General features: G+C 39.4%; 1 protein-coding gene across 5 annotated transcripts; it reads right to left on the reverse strand.

Moving 5' to 3' along the window:
- Positions 1–1039: 1039 nt before the first annotated feature.
- Positions 1040–26338, reverse strand: pacsin1b (protein kinase C and casein kinase substrate in neurons 1b). 5 transcript variants are annotated; one of them, XM_017408894.3, is made up of 10 exons: positions 26229–26338; positions 11080–11205; positions 8409–8565; positions 7959–8194; positions 7507–7659; positions 6358–6533; positions 6157–6277; positions 5605–5729; positions 5087–5283; positions 3587–3696 (listed from the first exon to the last, which is right to left on the reverse strand). In XM_017408894.3, the coding sequence occupies exons 2-10, from the start codon at positions 11137–11139 to the stop codon at positions 3587–3589; spliced, it is 1335 nt and encodes a 444-aa protein (XP_017264383.1). In that variant the 5' UTR covers positions 11140–11205; positions 26229–26338. The 5 variants fall into 5 exon arrangements, with proteins under 5 accessions (XP_024860086.1, XP_017264383.1, XP_017264384.1 ...); XM_017408895.3 differs by lacking the exon at positions 26229–26338 and adding an exon at positions 19341–19435; XM_025004317.2 differs by lacking the exon at positions 26229–26338 and adding an exon at positions 17701–17721.
- Between the last annotated feature and the right edge of the window lie 1355 nt (positions 26339–27693).

A 27693-nucleotide genomic window follows, 5' to 3' on the forward strand; every position in this document is an offset into this window, starting at 1 on the left:
GTCTTCATAGAAGCATCATTAAAAATGTCTAACAAGTTACTTTTACTCATTCTGTGAAGAGTTTTCTTTAAAAAAACACCTGAAGGAAGTAATTGTACTTTAATTCTGACGGTAATTGTGGGTTAGGACTGTCAGTAAGCAAACTCAAAACACTGTGGGTTTAAACTAAATAAAACAAATAAATGGAAGCCAACCACAAAGTTTGCTTAGAGAAGAAGATAGAGGAGTTTGTTTTTCATGACTGGATTTCCTGGTGTGTTATGTGACATGATGTGTGTCAAGGAAACAAAGGAAAACACCAAATAATGCAGATGAATTTCATTCAGTCATTTGCATAAACTCTGAGTTTCTGCAGCCTGAATCGAAGTGTTTATATATACTTAAATCTTTACAGATAACAAAAGGTAAACAGTCTGCTGGTTGCGTTAAAGTAAATCCCTGGTTGAGAAGAATATCTGAACTTTGCTGCTTCTGACAGGAGGTTCTGTTCCTGACAGCTGGTGTGTTGGTTGAAATAAATGTCGGTTCTTTGGGCCGCAGGGTGCTGAGGTGATTCTGAACTGACCTGTGCGTGTAAAGCTGTCTCATGCGTGTCCTTGTTGGACCTGTGATGGACTGTTCAGATCCTACCTCAGCCTGAACAGTCTGAGACAGAAGACACCAGCCCTCAGAGATCCTGAACAAGAAGACTGAGAAGACGATGCTCAGAGCTCTGGTCACTGCTGACCTCTAGTGGCAGCTTCTGTTCAATGAACGCTGAGGAGAGTTGGACAGATAGGATGTTTTAGTTTTTACGTTAATCCTAAAACCAGAAAACAGGGAAGATCGAGCCCAGTTTTACTCTCAGTCTTCATTTCCAAGGAGCTTCAGAAACATTGTTTTTATATGGGAAATACTGGTAGAAAGGCTCTGTTCAGTCATAGAAACGTCGGTTTATTGTAATGAGTTTCACTCATTAGCCAAGTGTTTGTAAGTGTGAGTAACACTGAAATATATTATTTAAATTTAGAGGTAAAGCTTTTATAAAGCTTTCATCCCATGGTGCTTTGCTTTAATCTTATCGCATCTGACCAGTAACTAAACATGTCTGTTAAACAACTGGATCATTTTTCATTTCCACATTTTTCATTGCAAAAGACTTCCAGGTGACGACTGTTACTGTCTCTGCCGTTTTATTCTCCAAGACTTTTTAAAGTTCCCCGGTTTTCAGATGACATTTTTTTTTTATTTGTTGCTTATACAGAAGAACAGGCACTACAGTTTGGAAATGACAGCACTAAGCTAAAAAAAAAAAAAAAAACAGACAGAGAAGCCCTCTAAACGTTTTTCACTGACGTCGCAGCAGGAACGAGACAGACAGGAGGTGTTGGAGGAGTTTTAAATGTCTCACTTGATGTAAACAGTCCCATTCTGTTTGAAAATGAAGAGACATTAAGACAGAGAAGATTTTCCGTTTATATGGTTATCAATCAGTGAATGAAGGGGCTGTGTCGGTGTGAACTGATCCAGATCCAGATCCAGTGCGGTCCGGGTCGGTCTCGGTGAGGGCTGAACGTCTCTGAGGTGGTGTTTGTGACAGACGCACACAGAGCCGCGAACACAACGGGAGACGTTTTCCTCCTGCGTTCTGTAAAAATTTATTCTGCACCTGCAGCAGAAAAGTCGAACATCTCATCAATATTTCAAACACAGATCCTCTTTCCACTTTAAACGCTGCAGCGTTTTCCTCTGACTCCATCAGCATCACCTGCCTGCCGTTCTGTCAACAAACCAGTCCTTCCCAACACCTATAAGGACTCTCAGGTTAGATTTTCTGATTGAAGCAAAAATATTTAAAAAGAAAAAAGATTAAATTAGATCCAATCTGCATTTTGGTACACATGGAAATAGCTAATCGACATCTGGATAGTGTAGGAGTTTTAATTAAAATGAGATTTAGTCGATAATTAGGAGGGAGGAAATCAAGGCCATGCGCTGGAGCCGTTCAGTAAACAGTGAGTGGGAACATCAACGTGCAGAAAACCACAGAGGCAGGAGCTGCGAGTCACAGGCGTTCACTCAGAGTAAACTCATTAACTGCACAAACAAGTAAATTAAAACTGGTTGGGAAATGGAGCGAATCTTCGTTTTAAAAACCAGCGACGAGTCGATGTTTTTAGGCAGTTTGTGCTCACGAAGCCTGGATTTTCAACAGAGGGAGGAAAACACATGGGAAGTGGTAGATGCAACAGGCCCGTCGTAGCAGACGGATAAGACAACGAAGGTTAATGTAAACAATCCTTCTCGCAGCATTTTGTCGAGTAAATATTCCATTTCAAAGACGAGCCCCGCTGAGAGCGACTGGGAGCTTTATTTACTGACGACAGGCTGCCTTTCATCTCGTTTTAAGATGCTAATTCAGCGACAGACTGTGGGACGGGGCAGGGGAGCTCAGAGAAAATGTGTTTTTTTATGTTCTTTCAGAGTTAGATGAGAAGATTAAAACAAAACTCCATCTGAGCAAATATGACAACCAGGCTGTATGCTGGCGTCTGAGCGCTACTGCTCTCCAGGAAGTAACCTGTGTCTCCTCTGCCAGGATGAGATTTTTTTTTCATTTCTTTATTGTCTGTTAGTTAAACTGTAGGAAAACTACCAAGCTCACACCATCAACATATATTATAACACTACACCAAATGTAACTATCTGAGAAGTCTGTTTGTTTTGTTTTTTTTATCAAAAGGGAAACGTTCTGGTGGTTTATGTGGAGGAGGCGGGGCGAAAAAGTTGAACTAGGAGCAAATACAACTTCAGGGATCCTGTATGGTGTCCAGTTTTATAATACATGTGGATGGTTTGCACAGCTTGTAATTCTTCCCACAGGCAGGTTTAAAGGACTTTGACAGACAGATGTTTCATCCAATCTCATGTTTTCTTTTAAAATGTCCTATATGTCTTTCCAGTTGCTTTGCTGAAATAAAGCAGGAAAATAAAGAGCTCAAACGAATTTATCGCTGCAGATTTTTGGTGACAGTATCTTTCTTGTGCTGCCACTCTCTGAAGACGAGGCTGGAAGGTATTTTTCTTACATTTGACTGAGCGGCGCTGCCTGTTTCGTTGAGATTAGCTAACCACCTGCAGGCTGTAGCTCTGTGCATTCATAAAGCTGTGAAATCCAACCCACAAGATGAAAGATAAATGCATATCCAAAACTTCCAAACTACTCCTCTGAGGCTAAACATGTACTGTAAACACTAAAGAAGAAAACACCGTATTCAACAAGGGGAAAAAACTGTACAAGCATCCAGACAGTAAAAAAAAAGAATAAAATACATGAAATGCACAGCTCATTCTTGCAACTTATGATGCCTTATCAAGTTCGGCTGAGAGAAAATGTCATGTTAGAATCAGAGCTGATGACAAACAGCTACAGTTTCAGCTGCAGTTTCTGGAGGTGATGTGATCCCGAGCAGTCTTCTTCATGATGAAGGTGAAGAAAGCGCTCTGTGGCCCGACAGGAAGAGGAAGCTTTGCTTTGAAGTCTCTGGCAATGTGCAGGTATGAGCGGACGGTTCAGTCTTGGTTTTAGCGTCCTCAGCTGGAACATTTAGATTGGCTCCACATAATTGGCCGGGTACAGACCCAGCTGGCCGTTGTCAAGGCGACCTTTACACCAGCCCTGATCATCCTCATCTTCCAGCTTTGTCAGCATGTCACCTTGATTGATGAATAGAGGCAGAAAAGTCCATCAGAAAGTAAAGAAGTGACAATCATACAGATGTCAAAGAGAACATTTAAGGAGCCATGAAAAGTTCAAGCTTTGCAAATTTTTTTGAAGTTAGTTCTTCCCTTTCTTGTTGTTCTAACTTCCTAAATGTAGAAATTTGGGACAACTTGGAGTCACAACTCTAAAGCTTCCAAACAAAAGACTGTTGCACCAGAACAAACACAAAGAGCAGCCTAACCCTACCCTAACCTTAAACCCGAACCCTAAACCCTAACCCTAAACCCTAACCCACCCCTAACCCCACCCCTAACCTTACCCTAAACCCTAACCCTAACCCTACCCCTAACCTAACCCTAAACCCTAAACCCTAACCCTAAACCCTACCCCTAACCCTACCCCTACCCCTAACCTAACCCTAAACCCTAAACCCTAAACCCTAAACCTAAGCCTAAGCCTAACCCTAACCCTAACCCTAACCCTAACCCTAACCCTGCCTTTGGCTCCCTATACCAAACTGTTTCAAGTCCATTTGACAGATTCAGGGGGATGCCATCGTGATACTAAACCCACACCTAACAAACCCTAAACCCTAACCCTAACCTAAACCTAACCCTAAACCCCACCCCTAAACCTAACCAAACCCTAAACCCTAACCATACCCCTAACCCTAACCCTAACAAAACCCTAAACCCTACCCCTAACCCTAAACCCTAACCCTAACAAACCCTAAACCCTAACCCTAACCCTAACAAAACCCTAAACCCTACCCCTAACCCTAAAAAAACCCTAAACCCTAACCCTAACCCTAAACCTAAACCCTAACCCCACCCCTAACCCCACCCCTAACCAAACCTTAAACCTTTAACCCTAACCCTAACCCCACCCCTAACCCTAACCCTACCCCTAACCCTAACATTTAGCCTGCTGAGTTTTCACTCACTTTAAATATACGCTGTAATGTAACTTGAAATTGTCTACTGAATGTTTTTCAAACCCACCCCAGAGAATCGCTGAAATACTGAACTGTTGCAATCTTGGAAAAGAAAGATAACATAGGTAAGCTAAAGCATATATTGTAAACTATATGTACAATGTTTGCTAACAGTTGTTAGAACATATTTTAGTTGCCCGGATAAAGTGTAATAAATGTCTGATTAATGAGGGAGGACTTTTTTCTTGACCCAGGATCTAACAGCTCATGACGGCTTGTCAAAAATGTATATTTATGTAATTTATGCAAAATTACATCAGTCAAAGCTGTTTTTAAAAACAACATCAAATTATCTGACTGGTTGCCAAATGTCTTCCATGTTCTGACGATATTATCCCTGCGATGCCACACATTTCAGATGGTCAGTGCTTTTCTTTTACAACACTCACCTGCTCTAAAGCTGAGCTCATCCTGTTCTTGGCCTTCGTAGTCGTACAACGCTTTGACTCTCACACCTTCGCCTTCGCCTTCAGAAAAGGGGTTTGGGCCTCCATTCGTGTCGCTGCCTGAGTTCGAGCCCTTCTGTTCGTCGTCCGACCACTCCGTGGAGGCCGTGTACGCCTGGTTCTTCTCATAGCTGCTCACACTGAACACAACATTAAACGCATTAACCATCCGTCTTTCTGCACATTGATGCTTCCCCTGCTGCAACTAATACTGCCACTTGGAGCGTTTAGTGTTTTTTTATAGCGCAGTTTTGCTTGAATGTGACATCTGAAGTAGCAGTTTTACAATTTGAATCTGTATTAGTTACTCACGCCTGGTTGGAATTGTAATAAAATGATTAGTAATGAAGAGAAACCCTGGATATAGGAGAAAAACTGAAGCAGCACGTGAAGAAATGGTACAATTCTGGAGATTATTTGCTTAGGGGATAAATATAAAGATTAAACGGAACAGACGGTACCTCCCCCTGTCTCCGGACTGAGCGTTGACCGCCGGCGCCTTCATGTTTGTCAGCATAACTTCATCGCTTAACTTCTTTGACTTCTCCTTCTTGGAGATGTTATGGCTAATGTCTGGGTTGTACTCCTGCAAGGTAAATGAATGAATGAATGAATGAATAAACAGTAAGGAATGGGCACCACTTTAAAATGAGGGTACCATATAAATTACTAATGAATAATTAATAATGCGGTCATTAATAAGCCGTTAATGAGCAGTTACTGTGAGTTACATAAAAAGAATAATACTGAATCATTTCTTGCCAAATAGTGAGCCAACATTTATCTGTACTCTTCTTTCTCTCTGTTTACTTATATTTTTCATAATTTTCATAATTTATTTAGCAATAAGTTACCTGCATATTGGTACAGTTTGTTTTGGCATAAAATGTAAATAACTAAAATAAAATGATGAAATAGCATCATTTAGATTTTCCAATGTGTATTAAATTTTCCTTAACTTAATGCAAAAAAAGAGAAATAACGAATACAGAGGAAGAAATGAAGAAGTCAACCTCAAACTTTGGCCAGTTCATGTGCATGCCAGGGCCGTGGATGTTGCTGAACCACTTCAGATCTTCTTGGGGAGAGGCTGAGGTGATGATCCGTTCAAGATCTCTGTAAACTGTGGCATAACTGTGAACAAACAGGAGGAAATGAGCGTGTGCAGACGGATCACCTGTCCTCACACGTGAACAGCGTCACACTCCACCGACCTTTGGTTCTCTGTGAGGTTGAGGTGGCGTTTGATATCCAGCAGCATCTCCCTGAGGAAGCTCAGCCTCTTCTCCTCAAACTGCTGACACTGGTCAAACACCTGCTCCATGTTTTCCATGTACTGAGGGGTGCACTTACTCAGCTCCTCCAGAGCCTTCTCATACTTCTCCTTCGCCTGTGTGGAAACACACACAAGCAAAACACTCTTAAAGATATATTTACTTATTTTCTCGAAGTTTAGACACCGTACAAATACCAAAATAAAAGGGCACTTATGTATTTAATATATTATTAATATGGTGTAAAATAACTTTGTTACATTTTGTGAGCTATAGTTTATTTAAAAAATCTTCTTAGAGCCAGAAACACTTCACATTATGTCAGTGGATCCCAACACTCAAAAAGGCCACAAAATAAAAACTCTAAATTTGTGTTTCTAATATATCTTCAAAACACAGCTGAGTCATTTTTTTAAAGGTAGCACTTCCTCATAAAGGACCCTTTATAAAAGATTTATAAGTAGGTTATTCTTGAGTTTGTAAATACTTTATAAAACATCAACAGACATTTAAAAACTGTTCATACATTGAAGCAGACTCACTATTTGGCAATAACTGGTGTATTTTTATTCCTTAAGGTAAATGTACTTCATTGCTAGCTTACTCTTTTAATAAATAACATTTATGCCAAAGCAAACTTTGTATCTTTAAACACTCATAATGTTTACATGCAGGTAACTTACTGACAAATGGCTGATATTTCAAATCTAATTATGAAGAAATGAATAAAAGGGAAGCACTCGATCTTACCAAACAGTGAGTCTGCTTTAATGTACGAACAAATGCTTTATAGAGTATTTACAAACTTGTGAATAACCTGTTTAAAAAGCATTAATAAATCCTTTGTAAACGAGAAGAAAAATATAATATGAGTGACTCATTTATCATGTTTCCTGGTTTTTGTGAGAATCAAACTGATTGTTTTCGATGTTTTAATGACTCAAAAGGTTCACTTGCTTTTTACTTCTGTGAAAAAAAAGGCTGATAAAGTGAAAAGCTAAATGTTTCACACAGAAACAGGTGAGCACAGTCCATTTCAAGAAGTGATTTTAGAAATGTTTGCGTAATGGTTCCAGCTCATGTTCTCACCTTCTGTGAGTCCTGTTTGCATCTTTCCAGTTTCTCCTGAAGTTTCTTCTGTTCAGCAGGTGTCGAGGCCTCTCCTTTACTGTTGGCCTCTCTGGTGGCGGCCAGCTTCTCCTCTTTGCAGGCTATGTGGTACGACTTCTTAGCAACCTCGACCTGAGCAGGAACGGTAACATAAAACACCTCATCAGGAGGCCTTCACAACAAATAAGAGGCCAGTTTTCCAAATACCCATTTCTGATCCTAGTTTTAAAAGACACTCAAACCAGCACGCCTTCTCAGAAACAACATCCTAATAACCAATCAATTCTGTTAACACCACAAACTATGATTTATTTTAAAATTTTCATTTTAAAATCATTGTGAACATGGATAATCCACCTGAATATAGACCGTTCTTTTGGTTCTTTTGTATTTTTTAAACGAATGAGCCTTTGTTGCCCAACCTCCCTCACCTCTTTCAGCTTCTTAGCCCAGGGTTTCTGGGCCTTCTTAAAGCCCTCCTCTGCCTCTTTGGTCTCCTTGAATCCCCCCATCATCTGTTTGTGGTACGAGTCCTTTTGCCAGTTCTTCACCTTCTCAAAGTCTTCGTTGACGAGGCTGTTCCTCACCTCGTGGTGAAGCTCGCTCACCTTTTCAGCCTCACCCATCACCGCCATCCAAGCTTGCTCCACTGAGCCGTACTGAGGACCTGGTGGGGAAATAAATCTTTGTTTTCACCTCAATAAACAACAGAAACAATACTGATTTAGACTCTTTAAAGAGTTATCTTTAGAAACTAGAAAAATTAAATAGAACAGCATTTTTGAAACATTCTTTATTTACTTTTAAAGCCTGCCACTTCAGCATGGTAAACACGTAACCTTAATAAAAAAACCTCCACAGGATTATAAAACCTCTCTGACCTTTATCTACCAGCTGCCTCCATCTCTTGGACCACTCCGTCAGCTGCTGTGCGTAGGCCTTCTCGATTTTGGCACGCTCCTGGATGCAGTTCATCAGATCATTGCAGAGTCGATGACCATCGTCGATGCGCTTCACTGTGCGTTTGTAGTTCCCAACCTGACATAATGACCAAAGACCATTGTGTAATATTCACTGTCAGATAGACATATTACTACTATTACTAGTAGTATTACCAGTTTTTCTAAGATCTATAAACATTTTGTTAATTTTCAAAAATCCATTACGTTCATGAAGAGGAATTACATAAATATTTACTGTATTTGGATAAAATTAGATTACTTTACAACAGTTGTGCCAATTACCAGTTACACCTTGCTTGTCCTCTAAATGTTACATGCTGGAACTCTAAAATTAGAAAAACATCATAAAATCCTTTTTTTAATCAAAAGAATATATACAAGTTTTATTAGTGGGTAATTTAAAAAGCCTTCTTTGTCATTCAGCTAACCCTGTAGATCCTTTTAAGAATATATTTCTATTATTTAGGGCTGTTAGTGGGCACCACAGCCTCTGATTTGACTACAAATCCATTTCCTCTTTCCTCCTTTATGCAGTTTCCTGTCTTCATTCAAATATAAGCAAAATGACAAAAATCAGAGTCTAAGTTAATTGTTAAACAGACTTACAGACTATCACATGAAATCTGAAGCTTTTTGGTTGTTAGGAAATACAGATGCTGTGCTTTTAAGCTGTTTGGTGCGTTCCCTGTTACACAGAGCGCTGTGTGAGATGTCACTTCCCGCTCCTCTCAACCTGCAGGTGATGCACTGAACAGGCAGGAGGGAACAGCAGGGAAGAGACTGCAGCTGCTGTGTGAGGACTTACGCAACAAAAAGTATTGAGGAAGTTAATGTCATATAATTTACAACTCTCCAAGGATGCAGGCGAGCAGCACCCTCCCACGGAGCTAAACGTTTTGCCCGGATACAGAGCTGAATAAATAACGGGAGGAGACAGAAACTTCCGGTTGCTGCAGTTGTTTCTCACCTTTGTGATCGTGAACAGCTGAATACATTTTTTGCTCGGAGTCTGATAGATATTTCCCTTTACCTGACTGTGAAAAAGACAATCTACGAACCTTAAATTTGGACAGAAATGAAAGCAGCAGGAGGATAAACGATTGTATTCAACACGGGGTTTTGCTTCAGCAGCAGCCAGTCGAGTCAGCAATTAGCGGGCAGCACTGCAGCAGCTCTAATGTGATGCAGAGACTGACGGTGATGAAGTGACTGTGTGCTGGAAGCAAACATTTTTACTGCTTCAGCTGATTTCTGAGCACACAGCTGAGCTGAAGATAAAATTTAAAGCATGAGAAAAAAACGATTTTAAAACCTGAAACAACAAAGTTGTGATATTTCTCTTCAGTGTAAGATATCCTACTTTCAACTCTCTGGAAGTAAATAACTCACCTGTATGTGCTCTGTATTTGAGAGAAGGTGGATCTTTTCCAGGTTTGCACACTGAGAAGAGCCACCAGCTCTTATAAATAATAAATGTGCTTCTGGGAACTTGTAGCTCAAATAACCTGCGACTCTTTGTGTTCAAGAAAGCTCGTCAGTGATGTAATTTGATGGGAGAAACTAAGAACAACGTGATACCAGCTGAGATAAAGTCTTCAATTTATTTTGACTTTTAAGTTAGTATTTATTGGCACTGAAGGCGACGGCAGAGCAATGATGGCTCTGTCTATCTGCGTGTTTGTGTGTATCGTTAGACGTTAAAGAAACTTTCAGAAAGTAATCATTATAAGTACATCTACAACTGATTACCGTTAGAAGTAAACATAAATCAAGATGGCACCCACAGCGAATGAGTTTTAGTCTACACAAAAATGGCTGTATGTCAGTGAATTTTACAGATACAGAGCTAAAACTTGGCGTGGAAGTAGCTGACAGTCATTCATAACACATAGTCCAAGCAGTAACAGATCACCCAATATCGCACGAGTTTGCACATAATGTTCTTGTCAAGGTTTAACCAAAACAAGTCTCAGCATAAGATCATCCTAATCTAAAACTCTGCCATGAATACTAGGCCTTTAATTTATTAAAACAGTGATTATTAAGTAAAAAATGCCAAATATGTGCAACATCAATCATTTTACCTGACAAAAATAATAAAAGTACTGGTAGTTTGCTGCTGAAGTAATGTATTAAAAAAAACAATACCTGCTGAGGGAATAATCACCTCTAACAGAGAGATCTGAACAGGAAACAAAACCAAAAAAGCTCACAAAGAGAAAACTGTGACAAAGGATGAGTTTGGAATCCACTGAAGTAATTAATCTTCCAATTTCCGAGACATAATTGAACTTCCTTCTTGTCTTGTTCTTGCATAATGGCTCTGAAACTTAGCAGTTTGTTGGTTTGCTGGGAAACTGTGTGGGCGTCATAACTTGGTGCGTGAAGCTGAAGCATCCAAAGATCAGCGAACCAACTGTGTTGATAAATGTGTTGCTGCTGATCATGCCTGATTTCTGTGTGTCTGCACTCAGCTGATATCTTTTGTCTTCTCGCCTCCCCCCCCACATGAAGTAGGTTTACTGGGAGTTCATCACAAGCTGGTGCCACGCCACAGTTTGGTGTAATCTGTCAAAGGCTTCTGTCTCACCTCCCAGAAACTGTCTGTGGTCTCCTCCTGGATGGCGTACTCGTCGTAGGCTCCAGACATGGTCACAGATTTGACAGGATGGCTTCAGGCTGTGGGGGTCTGCAGCAGAGTGATGCTCCTCATGCACTGTCAGAGAAAATGAGCACGGAGGAACGTAAACACTGAGACTGTCAACTGCATGGAAATCAGGATGTGCGAGACAAATTAAAGCTCCTAAAAACTGCCACAGATCTCATAAATCTGCTTTAAAGCTGAATCTAATAAAGCAACAGAAACAGTGTCAGCAGTTTTATTCAAGACAATAACAATAACAAACATCATTCTGTAATGATAAAGTAATTTAAAATACCTTGACACTAATTCATATTTCAAAACATCTCAGTTTTAGTCTAAATGAGTTTTCTTTCAGTCACAAAACTATAAGAATCTGTTTCCAGTAAAATGATATTTAGTATGAAAAATACACAAAAAAAAAACATTTAACCACACAGAATCGATACACGTGAATAAAACTGTGGACAACGTGACTCTGTGAGTGACAAACCAGCAGCTAAAATGAGCAAAACTGAAGCTAAAAGCTAAATTTAGCAGCATAGTAGCTAAAAGCTTAAAGGAAAACAGATTAAGTAGCTCATTTATTCTGTTCATGTTAGATCTAAGAAAATAAAGCTTCTCATTAGACCCCAGATAACCAGTATAATAACTTCTAATGAAAGTGTTGTTTTTTCACCAGTATGAGCTGCTTTAAAGCGGAGCACAGACCAACATGCAGAGGTTTGTAGATGAAGACGATCGGCACTGATAAGCTACTACATTAGTACAAAGTTTAAACCAAAGAAAACACGATTACAGATGGTTATTAGGGGAAATAAAACGTCAGCTGCCATCTTTACCACACGCCGATATCGTGGGATTTCAAGTACTTTGGATCCCCCCCAATCTCCTTCATAATCTGAGTACTTCACGCTGCGTCCCTGTGAAAACTATCAGTAAATGCAATAACTATTAACTTTCAGAGGCATTGTCTCAGCTAGCTTTTTATACAGTTTCTTAACAGCAGAGTAATTCTGATCAGCTAACATCTCTTACTTGAACAACTGCAGAAAGAAAAAAGAAAAAAAACATGGACATGATTGCTAATAACAGCTCAAAACACAAAATCATGGAATGAAACGAGCACCAGAGCGAAGCAAGAAGGCCTTTTTCTGTCTGTAGGAGGGCCAGGATCTGTTTCTAATGAGCTACAAACTCAGCATAAACCTGAGCAAAGATAAACTCCCAACACTAACGTTATCCTGGTGCTGCTGCAGCCTCTCACCCACCTCCGTCAGTTCAGGTTCAGTTCACAACCCACACTGCAATTTTAAAACGAGCTCCGCTGTCAAACTGGCCTGAAACAAGCAGAGGTTTTTACTTAGCTTTCGCTAAGGGCTAATTAGCTGCTGCCGATTTTAAAAATACATCCCAGCTTTTGGAAACCTTTACACGCAAACAGTCAACACTCTGTAATCACTTCCCCCTGGAGTAAAAATGAGATATACTTTTATTAGAAGTAAAATGATGATAAATTATAATTAAAATCATCTGAGATCTGTTAGCAGAGTGTGTGTGGGGGGTCAGTCTCAGCTACTACCACACCAAAATTTAGCTCAATATCTGTAAAACTACAACCATGTTTGTGTTGATTAAGGTCGATTAGCTGTGGAGGCCATCTTGAATTGGACTGACTCAGTTGCAGATGCACGGCCAATAATTGGTTTCTGAGTTTCATTCGAATCCACCCAGTGGTTCATGAGATATTTTGCTAAAACAGACATTATCATCCTTTTTGCCTTCGGTGGTGGGCGACAAAAACAAGACATTTCTGTCCTCATTGTCAATCTTAATAAGTCCCCGCTGTGTGGTGAGCTTTATTTACTTTTATCTAAGCACATATTTTAGAGGGTAACTTAAAGATAAGGAAATCAAATAAACTACATCATCAGGAGTTACACAGTCCATGCAGGAGCCCTAAAAAACTGAAGTTTAGATGTTTACACAGGCTTCAATCACAAACATTACAAAAACATCTAATGTAAGATATGAGTGTGTGCAGACGAGACATAACCAACAAACCACAAAACAAAAGCAACACAAAAAGAAACAATGTCCCAAACACAATGAGATCAAGATAAAATGCAAAAGGAAGATGCAAATGAACTGGAAGGAAAAACATGACACGAAAACAACCGTACGGAGACTCGTCTGACAAAGCTGTTATCTGTGCAGGGAAATGCCATCTGCAGAGGCAGCAGCTTTCATGGAGCCTCTGCAGGAATACTAAATATCAATAAACAGATGATGTGACAGGGAGAGCATTTGATAGGGATTTGTAATGTGGTGCAGCACTGACTGATGCCTTTTTCACTGCAGACGTTCATTAAATGACCAAAAAATGCTGAGAAGCTGTCCAACCTGTGATGTATGACAAAGTTTGCAAGTTAAATTAATAATTTGGCATTTAGGGAAATGTGCTTATTTGCTTTCTGGCTGAGAGTTTAATGAGCTGATCAATAATGCTTTTTATGTCTGTAGCTAAATGTGAAGCTAAAGGGCTTGGCTTTGCAACCAGAAGTTGAAACAAGAAAGAAACAGGTGGAGTGGCTTCATGCAAGGAGGCCAATCCACCCACCAGGACATCTAAAGCTCATTTTCTATCTTTCTTAAAGACATAACTTAATCATCTATTGTTTAATAAAGAGATATGAGATAAGCCAGTAAGTATTTAAAGTTTTTAATTACACTATTTAAAGAAAGAGGAACAACTGTATTAGCCAATAAAATCAATAAAGAACTAATCAGGCCTGCTCTACAGCCTGTGTCTGAGCTGCCCACTCTCTTCTTGTAGAACCATGACAGTGTAACATGATGGATGGACAACAACAAATATCTCAGAGTTGAAACTGTTGCTGCAACATCAGCGACACAGAGTCACGAATAAAGAAAGAAGTTGTGTTTTCGGTTCATTCATTTCCCCCCCCTTCTCCTGTGCAGAAATGAGTGGTGAATTTGGCCAATTTGGAGGGGTTTTTTCTCCTCAGTCAGAGAGAAAATAGTCTGCACGTTGTCCCATATTTGATCCAGTTGGCGACAGTTAGCAGATTGTTATTTCTGTACATATTTCATTGGGTAGTGACACAAAAAAGTGACTCATTTTACAGTAATTTTACATTAATGAAAACACAGCACACCTTTCCGTTTGGCGATGAGCGATAAATACTAGAATGCTTTCTGAGGAGCAAATCTGTTTCATTTAGTTTATGTGAGTTCGTAGGCATTATTTCTTTCTTGTACACTCAGTAAAATTTAAATAAAATTAACAATAATATTTATATAGTTTGCAAAACATCAAGAGTGTTTTTATATTAAAGCATCTATTAATTAGTTGTTTTTCTGGGTAAATCTGAGGCCGTCAGTTTTAAAGACTGTCAGGATATTGTCTTATTTAATTTAAAAAAAACATTAAAATGCAAAAGCTGTTAATAAAAAAAACTATTTGATCCAGATGCAGCATGAATCAAACAATAGAAAGAGAAGCAGCAGCAGCCATGTGTTTTGATGGGCGCTCAGGGGGAGGGGTGGAGCATGTGATGGCTATTTGGGTCAGTCGTGAACCAGAGGATGGAGCGACACATTTCACAATGAAAGGGAAACGAGGAAGTGGAGTAAGGATCCAAAAACAAGCTCAAGCCTAGCTGATCAAAAAGGAGAGTTTCCACAGCTAACCCAGCAAATGAAAGCAAAACAAACGCAGCAATGCAGCGTGGAGCGTGGAGCGTGGAGCGTACGCTGGAGGAGTGGGTGTTTATTATGCTTGGTTAAGCCATTAGCTCCATGCTGAGAGGGGGGCTTTTGTTCAGCCTTTGCTTTGCTCACAAACAGATAATCACCAAATACCTTCTTCCACTTTTTAATAAAACCCACACACAGACATCAAACTGTCAGAAATATTCCACTGAACCAATAATTCTAAATTAAAGTACACAAGCAGGTGAGTTATTTATTCTTAAAATGCTTCCTTTACAAACAGCATCTTCTGAGGTTTAGTTACCGACCCACAGCTTTGACTCACTCCTCCTTCCCCTTTTCAAAAGTACAGACAGCAGGCTCTGACCAGCATCCTCATCTTTATTAACAAGAGCATCGTGAGTCTCCATCTGTCTATTGCAAGAACACAAGCATCGAAATCAACACTGCAAGCCTCAACATGTCCAAGTGAGAGAAACCACAAGACAAAGGCTGCAAAGAGACCCCGAGAGCAGAACACAGCCCCCCACAACAACAACAAAAGCCTACCTCCAGTCCTCCATGAACGGCGGCTTGGAGGAAAAAAAAAAAAAAAAAGGAACACGTGGGCTCCTCTAGCAGGCAGCCCCACTCCTCATTGCCTCCCCTCCTGAGTGTTGATCTCTGCTCGGTGCAGCCGATTTGTTCTGATGGAGCATCAGTGTGCAGAGCAGGGGGAAAACGAGCCGCTCACTCTGATCTGTCACCTAAGAACCTTCCTGCCTGGAGTGCTGAGAAAAGTTGACGCGTGCGTCTGTTTTCCTGAACGACTGAGCGATAATCCTGTGATATCGTGCTCGGATGGCTCAGACAGAGCAGCAGCAGGCCAGAGAGAGGAGGCTGGGGGAAAGGGGGTGGGGTAGGTGAGCCGCAGCGCTGGAGATGCTTCAGTGTGGAGACGTGAGGCGTTCAATGACCAGGGTTTGGAGGGATCACTTTAAATTAAGAATATTCACCAGAAAGCAGAGACAGCTGATCGCCTCTTCAAAAGAATCACACAACAGCTGCTCCATGGCTCTTCAGAGACGACGGAGTTCAGAAAACATGGATGCTTTTAAAAAAAAAAACTTCCTCCCACCTAAAACATGTACACAATCCACAAAGCAAATGAGTCTAGTTCTGAGCCAACTCATTGAGAAAATCTAAAAAGTGTGAATTGTAAAACCAAATCTTCCACAAGTGCTTCAAATGCTCAAAAATGTATTTTTAATAAAAAGGAACCAGAACAAATGAGGACTGTCTATCCTCATGCTATCGGTAGCAGTCTGGGGTTCTTTTGTGTTGTTTCGGGCAGTCACCTCTCAGTGTTTACACTCCACAAGTTGACCAACCATAAAACAGGAAGTGTGTGAGTTTGGTCTTCCAAACACAGCTCTGATTATTCAAAAGCTTTGAATCAAGGCAAACCACAGAAGAAAAAACTGCACAGTTGGTTTACATGCATACGAACACAAACCTTAAAAACTTCTGAAAGCAAAGCAGGTACTATAAGCTGACACTATGTACTTATATTTGTGTATGAATAATGTACATCTCGTATCTTCTGTAAGTACTGCTTCTCTTGTGTAGAGGTATTAGTTTATCAGTAATGAGTGATACCAACTGTTCAGGAGGGGAACTAAAGTGAGTTTAATGTAAATAATGATAAAAGCAGGACCAACAATATGGGAGAATAATCCTGGCTTTAAGATATGAATCTGAATCTGATCTGTCCAAATATTAAAAAATAATCATTCCAACACTACATACTGTAAGAGCTACTTCAGTAACACTGTTCATCCACAGTTTGTGGGATTTGTTACTGACATTTGATGATTCACAGGTTCAGAGCTCAAGAAATCACAGGTGTGAGAAACGTCTGTGAGAGGTGGATGAACATATTCTAAAAGACTTTCTGCAGTCAGAGAGGAATCCAAGAAAAGCTGTTTTATAATCACAAATTTGTGAGTCAAAATACACATAGATCTGTACTGGTCAAATGCTTGAGAACACACACACACACACACACACAGCTGTTTGAGCATTCTGACTGGTCATAATTCGATGTACAGTAAAATTCATTAATGCTAACAATGTTTTAATTAAAAAAAACATGGATTGTTTACAAGAGATTACAACAGTACCAGGGTGGTCACATGTTTGGTGGAGTCAACCCTGAAACATGTAAAATACGTAAGCTCTTTGGAATTTTTACGGTGTCCAGAGAGCATACAAGTGCTGTTGACATGGCATCCATAAAATGATAAATAATTAACTTATAATGAAATTCAAAGAGCAAGATAACTAAGTGGAAGTGAACAGAAGAGGTGGAGCGGAGGACACACAAGTTTACTGGTTTCTATGGCATCTCACAGCAAGTGGTTGAATTCATTTATGTTGAAAGAATCCCTTTTTATCCACGATTTAAGATTATTTTCTTCAAATTAAAAGTAAGAATATGTGTCTCAAAATGTTTGGCACCACCTCCCTTCCCTTCCCAGTCTCACACACACACACACACTTCCCCTGGTCTGCCTCCAACTCTGAAAAATATAAACCTGCAAAACATTTGGCCTTTCAGACATGGCAGGTTTAACCAGTTATTCAAAAGCTTTGATGCTAAAGGTAAAGTCAAGACAAATCACACCAGAAATGGGAAGGATAGCTTTATAGCTCAGGACCACAGCAGAAATGTGAGCAATCCCTCATCTGTGACCAAACCGGTCGCTGTACAACCTGTTTTAATGCTTTGTTAATTGGACCGAGATCAATTAACGATTTACACCATTCACAACATCCCCACACACAAACACAGACCTGTTCAATGAGATATTGGCCCCATTATTCAAACGCAGCTCCTTTTCGGCCTCTCAGGACAAACTTTCTGCTGCTGCCCTCATCACATCGAAGGCCTATATATAAAGCTGCATTCATCAATAATTCACAGAGCTGTGTAAACAGATAGAGGAGATGACCAACATGACTCAGGTGCAGACACTCTTTAAAGTTTGATGTAATCTCACGTCATTGACAGGACACTGGGATTATAAAAGAACAAGATCAATATTATACAATTGCACAATGATAAATACAAGCAAGCACTTATCCTACTATGTGTTTAAAGCTATAAAGTCAGTTGGTTATTGCATCCATGAGTCATCCTTATAAACAACAGCACTAATGAATTAACTCAAGGCCCAAAGTATCCAGATTTCTCGTCTTATCTGACAACTTTAGTGGTTTCATGTAAAGAAAATAAACTGCTGTATTTTCTCATATGTAAATTTAAATGTGAACCTAAAGCACAAAAATTACAGCAAACATGCCAACATCTTTAACATCAGACATAAATACAAGTTCAGTAGCCCTGCTTTAACCAGCTCTGGTCTTTACGAGATACAATCAATGTCTCAATGATCAATGGGAGCAAAAGGTGGTCACCAACTCAGAGGCCAATTATCCAAACAGGAAATGAGGCTTGAGGCCATCAGCAGCTTGGAGACTATTGTTGGCTGATTTGACCTTTGCAACAGATGGACACCTTTGAACCTCTGTCAGAGTGGGACATAACACCCCAGAAAATAAATCATGACTCTTATAAGAGTTTGGTGTGTGTGTGTGTGTGTGTGTGTGTGTGTGAAGCTGTTAATTTTAAGTTTGCCAGTAATGAGAGTGCGTCTTTCATTTATTTAAAGGTCTGGTATTCTTTGTGGAATGCATATCGCCCGCCACCTTTCATGCCATCATCTTGTTATGAGAAGGGACGCTGCCATGGCCGTTCTGGTCAAATCGAACCTTGTAAATGATGTTGTGCACAGTCACATGTGAGATCTGACGAGACGTGTTAGCTCTCAGAGAACGTGCTGAGGATGACTCTCAGCTACAACTACATCAACATTAGTTGCAGCCGTTCTTATGCTGGCTGTGGTAAAAGCTGTGGTGGCCATCTTAAATTGGGTCGACACCACAGCTGTTGATGTTCATCCAATGATTACTTTCTGGAGGTTTTATTAAAATCAGTCAAGTGGTTCACAACATATTTGGAAAACAAATTCAATCAAGCATTAGCAAGAACAAAACCACTGCTTCACCTTCAGTGGAGAGTGATTTTAAAGTACACTCAGTTACGTATATAAGCAAAGATCAATCTCCATGTGTTTTTAATTAGTTTTCTTGACTGGTTTGAAATGAGCTGTAAAAGTAACACAAAAACCATTAATAAAACTGCCTTCTTCAATATATGAGGTTGGAATATATCATTTCAATAAATGCAACAAGGATTCATACTCTAATTACAGAATAAATCCATCAACAAAACAAAATATTTACAGTATTCTTATAGCTCAGAGCAGATATTAAACCTTGTTAGTCCTACTTTTGGCCGCTCGTCAACAATGTTACTCCCAATAATTTCTGACAGATTTCACCAAAAGTGACAGCTCGACGTCTTCGCTCACCTGCGATCCTGACACATCCTGCAGTCTCACATGCCTTTTCCACTCTCCCCACAAGACAGAAAGGACCTTTGGTAGGACACATTATGCCATCAATAATTAGCCAGCTGTGAGGGAAGGAGGAGACACTCCCTGGTCATTCTTTAAAAAAAACAACAAAAAAAAGTGCCTCACAGTCAGGAAGCAGTGAGTCAGAAAGTTTTTGATCACAGAGATTAAAATGGGCAGGAAGGACAAATAAAGGAGAATCACATGGGTGGTCAGATAAAGTCCACTCTGTGGAGTCGGGGTATCACTTTAACCTGCAGTCAGACGATCAATACAGATTTTCTGATGCGGAGATTATAAATCGTCTGGCTGGATTTTTTTTTTAAACAAGGGCAAAAAACTAAAAAAGAACACAAGGAGAACAAGGTTGAAATTATGATATAACACATTTAACAGAAAAATGTGCAATTTCTTCTATTATTAATTGAAAGCAATTTAAATGAGAGGGGAGTCCTGCAGAAACGTTGATCAGGATGAGGCCCTGAAACCCTTTAAATGATGAAAGACCCACATAAATCCAGACCGCCTATCCACACAGGCGCTCTCCTCTCCAATATGTGCCATCTGTGTATCATCTAATCATGTTACTCCCTAAAGGGCCAACTCAGTTTGACCTCAGTGTTATATCCTATTACGCCAGGAAGTAATTTACGACCAACATACAAGCAAAGAGGACTGAGAGTGCTGCAGGTCTGCTCTTATGGCCCCATACAGATAAAACAATCTTTTATAATTGAGACTACTTTTCCAGCTGTGATTTCACAATATCCTTTTTATTGGTTTGGTGAAGCAGTTCAGCACAGTTCAGTTGGACCACAGTCGGCCATTACTGGCAGTAGTGGTCGCAAAATGTGCAATTATTTGCAATTTGCTAAATTTGTGAAAATATGCCACTGTTACTTTGGCAAACTATGTCATTGAAATGCTGAATAAACTTAAACTTTTTTAGTTTTGAAATTTAATACAGATGTTTGCTACACAGCCTTCTGGGTAACTGAGGAAGACATCAACAGGTGTTGAATGGTAAAACATGCACGACTGTTTTAATGAGTTTATGGCTAAAAGTAACAAAACAAACTGTATGTATGCAGCTGGTTGTGAAACATCCTTCAGTGTTCCCCACAAACTCTATACGTCTCACACTGCAGGGTCTGAAGACTTCAATAAATACATCCTCCAGGGGAAGGAGAGCCTCAGTGTTTTGCATCCTTGTTATTTTGTAATCAATGACCTTTTCTTGCTGTGCAGAGAGGCAGAGTGGAGCGGACATTTACTGAAGCCTGTGGTTCAGCTGCTGGAGTCCAAGCGTGCACGCACTCAGGGCCCTGAGTGAGGGAGGCTCTGCTCAAACCTCAGCGGGCGACAACGAGAGTGAGTCATTCAGAGAGAGCGCAGCTGAAAACGCTGCGAGGTACACATGCTCGCATCCGCACATGTAAACGTTTTGTTGTTATTCTCATAAAGGAGGAAAAACTCCTGGAGCTGAGAGATCCTCACAGAGGAAACACCATCATGATGCAATGATGTGCTCAACATCCTTCCCAGCCACGACTAAAACTACTTTGTTTTTACTGTTTGAGTAAAAAATAAAACCAACAGTATCAGCAAACAGTGTCGTTGTCTTGGAGAAGCTTGTTTACACTTTGGTTTTGAGGTACTGGTGTAAAAAAGACATACGAAGCAACAGCTTTATTCTTATAAGTACTGGCATATGTAAATTCCACAGTTTGCAAAAGTTGCACCAGCAGTAGAGCAACTTTAAGCACCTATTCCACCTGGGAACTTTCCCACATGACACAGATGTGGGACAAAAGTCCATCAAGCCAAGAGTTCAGGTGTGAAAACAGCTGGAGACTCAAAAGCTGAGTTACAGGGACGCTTAGAAAAAGGCAAAACTGTGATTCTTACTTAAGAAAACAAAACTTTAGGTATTCGTCGTGTTTTCTTGTTATTTTTAAACTTCCTGAAGATCGGTGCCAGCTCTGCATTGAACAAATAGTTTGTCTGAATTTGAACTTATCTGTAAAAGAACTTTAAAGTAAATAAAAAAACACCAACAGAGACATGATAAGTGGACTGGGCCTTTTATTTATTAGAGGGAATTTAAACAAAAAGTTTATAACAGCAAGAGGTGGACGACGAGGTGCATGTAAGACCTAATGATGAGGATTTAAAGTTAGTTTATAAAAAGGAAAACTAACTGACTGACTCATGTCACAAAATATTTTTTAAAGTTATGTATTTGTGTGCAAATGACTGCATCTCACATGACTATTTTTATGTGATTTATATCACTGTAAAATGTCTATTCTTGTTTATTTTTGGAAACATTGTCAACATTTTACAACCTAAACAACTACTGCTTTATGTGGAAAACTAACCATCAGCTGACTGATGATGTCTGAAGCAGTAATCCCAACAACACGTGTATATTTGCACTCATGCACCTACACACCGGCCCAAACACATGACAACATCAAACCCTCCTCCATTCCTCCCTGTTTTCCTGTAAGACATTTTACTGACACTATAAATCTGATGTGTTGAAGCCTCCGAGGAGCAGAGACAACCAGCAGCCGACGGCCTCTAATAGCTTCTGCTTGTTCCTCCTAAACTGTGGGATGGCTTTTGTAACGTACAATCTCCACCAAAGACACCCCAGAGACTCCAGCAGCATTTGTTCGCTGAAGCTCTCAGAGGCATCCATACAAGCCGGACTCACTTTAAACTAACACCTAACACTCAATAGGACACACAGCAGTAACATTTGTACAAGTTTAAAGTGAAGAAACACATTCTTCATTTAAAAAATACAATAAAATGTAATTACAAGACAAATCTAAGATGCATTATTCTAGTTTTAATAAAACTCAGTTTCTATCTTTAATTCATATAGGGATTAACCTGTCATCAAAGTTAGTTTTGACTAATCTAATAATAATTTGATTAACATCTGTGTTTTCTCCATATTGAGCATTTACAAAATGTGAAGAATTCCTAGCATATATCTCAAAAAATACTGATCAAAGTCTCTGTTTAAAGCATTTCTTATTATCTTTTTTGATTTTTAACTAATCACCTCAGGTCTAAATTTATTATTTTATTCAGAAATGCCAAAAAAAAAACAAGAACACATATCTATTTTATTGACTTAAAGCAGTGGTTCCCAAACGTTTTGTTTCTAACCTACAAAATAAAAGCTGGAAACTCCAGATTCTGCTGGCTGAGGTACACAAACGTGGCTAAAAATATATTTAACAAAGAGCCTAGTGAACCATTAAATACTGTATTATTTTTCCATTTATGGCTTCTGTTTTCATGTCTTTGTACCAGAATGATATAAATATGATGATATAAGTTCATTTTATTTCCATAGATCTTCTCAGGACCTCACTGTGTTTTACAGCCTAAAAGTACCTAAAACACAAGACGATGAATCAAATTAACAACTAAACCACATTTATTTAAGAAGACCAAGAAACCTTCAGCATTTTAACTTTAAATATTCAAACATTCAGTTTTAGCTCAAATGTTTATTTGCAGTATTTCTTTCTGCAGTTTTTAGATGATCTTACAGATTAGATGGAGGTTAAATGAGCTGCATGTCGAGACGGTGTTTGCAGCTGAGCTTCTCTTTTACAGACTGCTGCTTAGATTCTGCTGATTCATGGTCTGTAGGCTCAGTGCAGAGGAGATGAGGCGAAAACGAATCAGATCTGAGAATTACACAACGCCCATGAACATGAATGCTGCACAACTCTGTTTAAGGACTGCTTTACTAAACTAGCTTTCAGTTTTTAGGTAATTTTTGAGCATATAGGACAAAACCTCACTGGCTCCAGCTTCAGCAAATGAGAAAAAGTAAAAATCTTTGGTTTATGTCATAAGAATGAGTCCACCTTTTTCATACATTATCAAGAAATAAATCAGTATCTTAATTACTAGTTTTTGCTTTAGAAACTATAAACACATACAGTAACATGACTGTTTAGAAAAACAAGAAAAAAAGAGGAAATGTCTTCATCTTTAATGCAAACATGTTTCAGTCACTGACCACAGATCATTTCTCTCCTGCAGATTCAGTTTTGCACTAAAATGGCTAAAATGAAATTAATATTTGCCAGAGAGCAGCCTGAGCTGGAATTAATGGACGCTGTTTGTCTAACAGGTACCTAATCTTGAAAATGTCACCCCACGTTCACGAATCGCCGACAGCTTTTAACACGTGACATGAACTGAGCAGGAATGACAACAAATGCAAAGCCTGGAGCTTTAATGAAATGCAGCCTGCCAGTCAGCCATGATCCCCTGAGAGGATCCGGTCTCAGGCTCCAGTTACCCCACAGTTCAAGGCGAAGTCAAACACTCGGCCTTTAGGCCTGGGCACAGATACATAATCAGACAAACTCGTTGTTTTCAGTCATTTAAAAAAAAAAAAAAAAAAAAAAGCATTAAATGTGCTCACTGTTCTGCAGCGGCAGAACTTATTACTGTTGTGGTAATTCTCAGAGTAACACGAGACAAAATGTAAGAGTTTACCTGCACTGATCTGAAGGCAGACATGCACACTTTAACAGCTTACAATGACTGAATCTGTGTTTGAGATTACAGAAAGTGAAGGAAATCTTAATGGTTTCCTTTCAATCTGACATCAGGAGGGACCGAGAGCAGCAGATGGGATGTGACAAGCTTGTAAAAACAAATGGAAACAGAACGCAAAGTGTCGTATCTGTCTCCTCTGGGACTAATACTTCCATAATTATTCATACAGACGAAGGCACAGAGAGAGAAAAGACAACTTAAGGTTTACTTTAATTAATTGCATTAGCAGTGACACTTCATCTGTCATCCCTTCTGCTAAAAGGAGGAGTTAAACTAAACGCTGCAAATCAAATGAGTGTCCCTCATTTGTCACTTGAATTAATCCAATTAGGCGCTCGCAGAAAATCCTTTAAATGTATGAGTAAAGAGGGAAACATTGTCACTCAGGCCTCTGTCTTTAAGGAAAACACAGAAAATCCTCCATTCAGTTTTTACAAAACTGATTCACTTTCTCAAAATAACTCCTTGTTAAAGCAGAGCAGTGCTTGTTTATTGATTTAATAATCTCAGATGATTTACTCACATTGAAAAACAACAAAAGAGAGACAAAGAATTTCAGTCTATGTTCTCCGACAGAAGTGAGAACTCACAGCACCAATCAGCTGACTGAAGCCGACAGGTAAACACGGTGAGTTTACAGGAGCCGTTTGGTAAATTATGACACTACTTCCGCCTTGCTGAAATAACCACGAGAGGCTGAAAGCTTCAGGATCAAAGAGCAGATACGCGTCCTGATGAGGTGAGGTCGGGAGCCAAACCCAGTTCACATGCTAACTGCCCACATTTGCATTTGTTGCTATTTATTGCACTTTTCTTTTGAACCACTGAATGCAGCACTGTTATCTGCTTCATAAAAGCACTGGAAGGCACCACCCAACTCCAATCAGATATGGAGGACGACATACTGACAATCCATAATCTCAAAGCTGATGAATCCTCCCATGATGCAACTCAGGAGCATTTTATTCCTTAAATGTCCCTACATGGTAGATGTTCCTGTTTGTAATAGCCCTGGCTGTAACACAGACTTCCTTCACCAAATTCACAAAACTATATGTCCACATATATTAATACTGATGATGGATAATCAGTGTGGGTCTTTAAAGTCCCCCTGAGTGACTCTACGCCTGTCGACTGTCGTCCTCACAGCTTTTAGTCGTTGTTTCGTTTCAGAAGAAGAAGAACTTTACCTCTTAACTTCCTGCCTGGTGTCTCTGACTCCACTGTTCTTCCTCTGGCTCTGTTTACATCCGGGGATCATTTTATCCTCTCAATATCTGTCGCACGCTGAGACTATCCAGACTGAACTCATTAATGTTCAGATGTAAACAAACGACTTGTTGGCAAAACATGATTGTGTTTATTTCGCTCATTTACTGCAAATCATGCAGTAGACTTTTGGTAGTGGATGATTTAGTGTTTTTTTTATCATAAATGACACACATATACTAAAATGCAAAAAATAAACATTGTAAAATCCCATAGTTTGACAGCTATTTGGGCTTTAATACTGTAATCATCAAAGTTTGTGAACAGGTAATATTTGAGGTCAAAAGCCACCTGGAAGTGTTATTTTGTGGGTCAGAAGCTGGGAAGTTTGTGAAGAACTGGTCTGGACCAGGACTCCTTGACTCTTTGGGCCCCTGACTTTATCCCACTAAGGCCCAGTTTTAAAGCGTCTTCGTGCAAAGAGGCCAGCAGCCTGAACAGGACCGAGAGTCCAGAAAGGAGCCGACTTCAGAACCGTGGACAGAGCTCGTCTGCTTCGGCTCTGACCTGCTCCTCCATGCCCTCAGAGCAAAGCACAGGTTATCCACTGACACTCGTGCTTTTTTCACTTTAAAAGCCTCTACACACATACACCCAGCATCCTGACAGCGCTCAAAACATCACATCTTCTGCAGAAAAAACAAACAAAAACAAAAAACCCTATTACCAACTAATATGATATGTGTATTTGCTCCAGACAAACAGAAAATGAGAATAATCTGGGAAGTCTTTAAGTGAAATGAATGACATGCAGACCCTTAAAAAACCTGCAGTTTGGGGTAAAACAGGTAATAAGCACACATGTGTGTTGAAATTCCACTGTTTTAACATCTGTAGACATAATTTAGTCTCAGGAACAGACTGTCAGCTTTAAACAGACAATGCAGCAACATTCAGGCAGGGCTCCACCAGCAGACCTGTGCTAGCTGTGATATCTCAAGGGTATAAATAAATAAATAAAAATAAACATACCTGAAAGAAATGATATTCAAGCTTCGCTGGACGTGTTAAAACACACTCATAGTGCCCAGCAGCGGGACTGCCTCCGTCTGTGGGAATATTGTTTTGCAGATGGGGGATGGTTGGAGAGCTAAAGTCAAGGTCTCCAGACGTACAGCAACCACTTCCGGAAAGCTCCTTCAAAATAAAGATTTCAGCTGCGCCCGAAGGAACATCAATCATTACACGTTTTATAACATGTATCCAAATGAATTACTGATACCTTTATGTGTTTATTTCAAATAATAATTTTACCTTACTTATATTTAAACGTATGATATATATTTAAAAGGGAGGGTAAAGTGTTAGTGTCCACTTTTAAGGGTCCTTTTTAATAAATCTTCCTGATGCAATTTGACTTACTGACCACATTAGTTTTCTTCTTTTTTCTTCTTTCCCTGTAAATGTATTTGTTATGAATGCTGCCATTAACTTTGTGTTTTTCCACCTGTAAGCGTTTCCTTGCATTCACGTCTCTGTCTGTTTCTATCCTGTTCTCTTAACCCCAGCTGGTCGAAGCAGGCCATCCATTCTGAGGTCACTGACTGACATTGATTATAATAATACATTTCTATGTTACAAAGTGTATTGCATTATCTTTTGTAGCTCTGTCTAACAGTCGATACTTGAGGCTGGTTCAGCTGAATGTTTTTTTGCGTTCAAAGGTATGGTTCATCATACATGAAGCATGGTGAAGTAAAGATTTAATGCACTTTACTGGCTTCCATGAGTGAATTTGATTGTATTGCATTATAAATGGTCTGAATTAGACTGTATGTCATTATATTTGAACATGACTTTATTCTGAGTTGTAACCTGGTTGTACTGGAATGAATTCGATTCATTAGAATAAACTGAGTATTAGTCAGACTGGATGTAAATGAATCTGAACTGGACTTTTTTACCTGTTTGCAGAGTGCTCTGAAATCATTTTTACTGTGATTTGATGTGATAGTAAAACCCCAAACTTTATAGACAATTAGCATTTTCTAAAAAACATGTAGTGTGAAAGCTGAGTGCTGGACGAAGAAGCTGAAATTGAGTTGGTAAAGCTAAAAGAAGCAAACCAATAGCTAAAAGATGCAAAAAATGAGATGAAAGTAGCAAAAGGCTAGCTGAAAAGAGCAAAAAGATAGCTAAAAGTAAAGGTAGCAAAAAGCTGGCTAATAGTTAAAAGTAGCAAACAGCAAACTAAAAGTAGCTAAAAGCTTAATGTAAAATAAGAAGACAAAACTAGAACAAGACTAGAACAAGAACAATAAAATATATTTTACACAGAACAACGTTTTTGAAGGAGGTAAATAGATCCCTGAGTATTGATCCCTGAGAAAAAGTATAAACGTTACAAAGTCATAGCACCTGTCTCCAGAATGAGCTGAGGGTTTTGATATATAAATGACTAAAATCCAGTCAAGTTAAGTGAAATTTATTTATATAG

Source organism: Kryptolebias marmoratus, linkage group LG4 (genome assembly GCF_001649575.2).
Source record: "Kryptolebias marmoratus isolate JLee-2015 linkage group LG4, ASM164957v2, whole genome shotgun sequence".
Lineage (NCBI taxonomy): Eukaryota > Metazoa > Chordata > Actinopteri > Cyprinodontiformes > Rivulidae > Kryptolebias > Kryptolebias marmoratus.

Bases quoted from the DNA above. Each gene is read 5' to 3' on its own strand.
- pacsin1b (XM_025004318.2), bottom strand. From the start codon at position 11,139: ATGTCTGGAGCCTACGACGAGTACGCCATCCAGGAGGAGACCACAGAC. The intron at 8,195-8,408 runs GTCAGAGAGGTT...TTTCCCCACCAG, and splicing joins GAGGCAGCTGGTAGATAAAG to GTCCTCAGTACGGCTCAGTG. The intron at 7,660-7,958 runs GTGAGGGAGGTT...GTTCCTGCTCAG, and splicing joins GGGCTAAGAAGCTGAAAGAG to GTCGAGGTTGCTAAGAAGTC.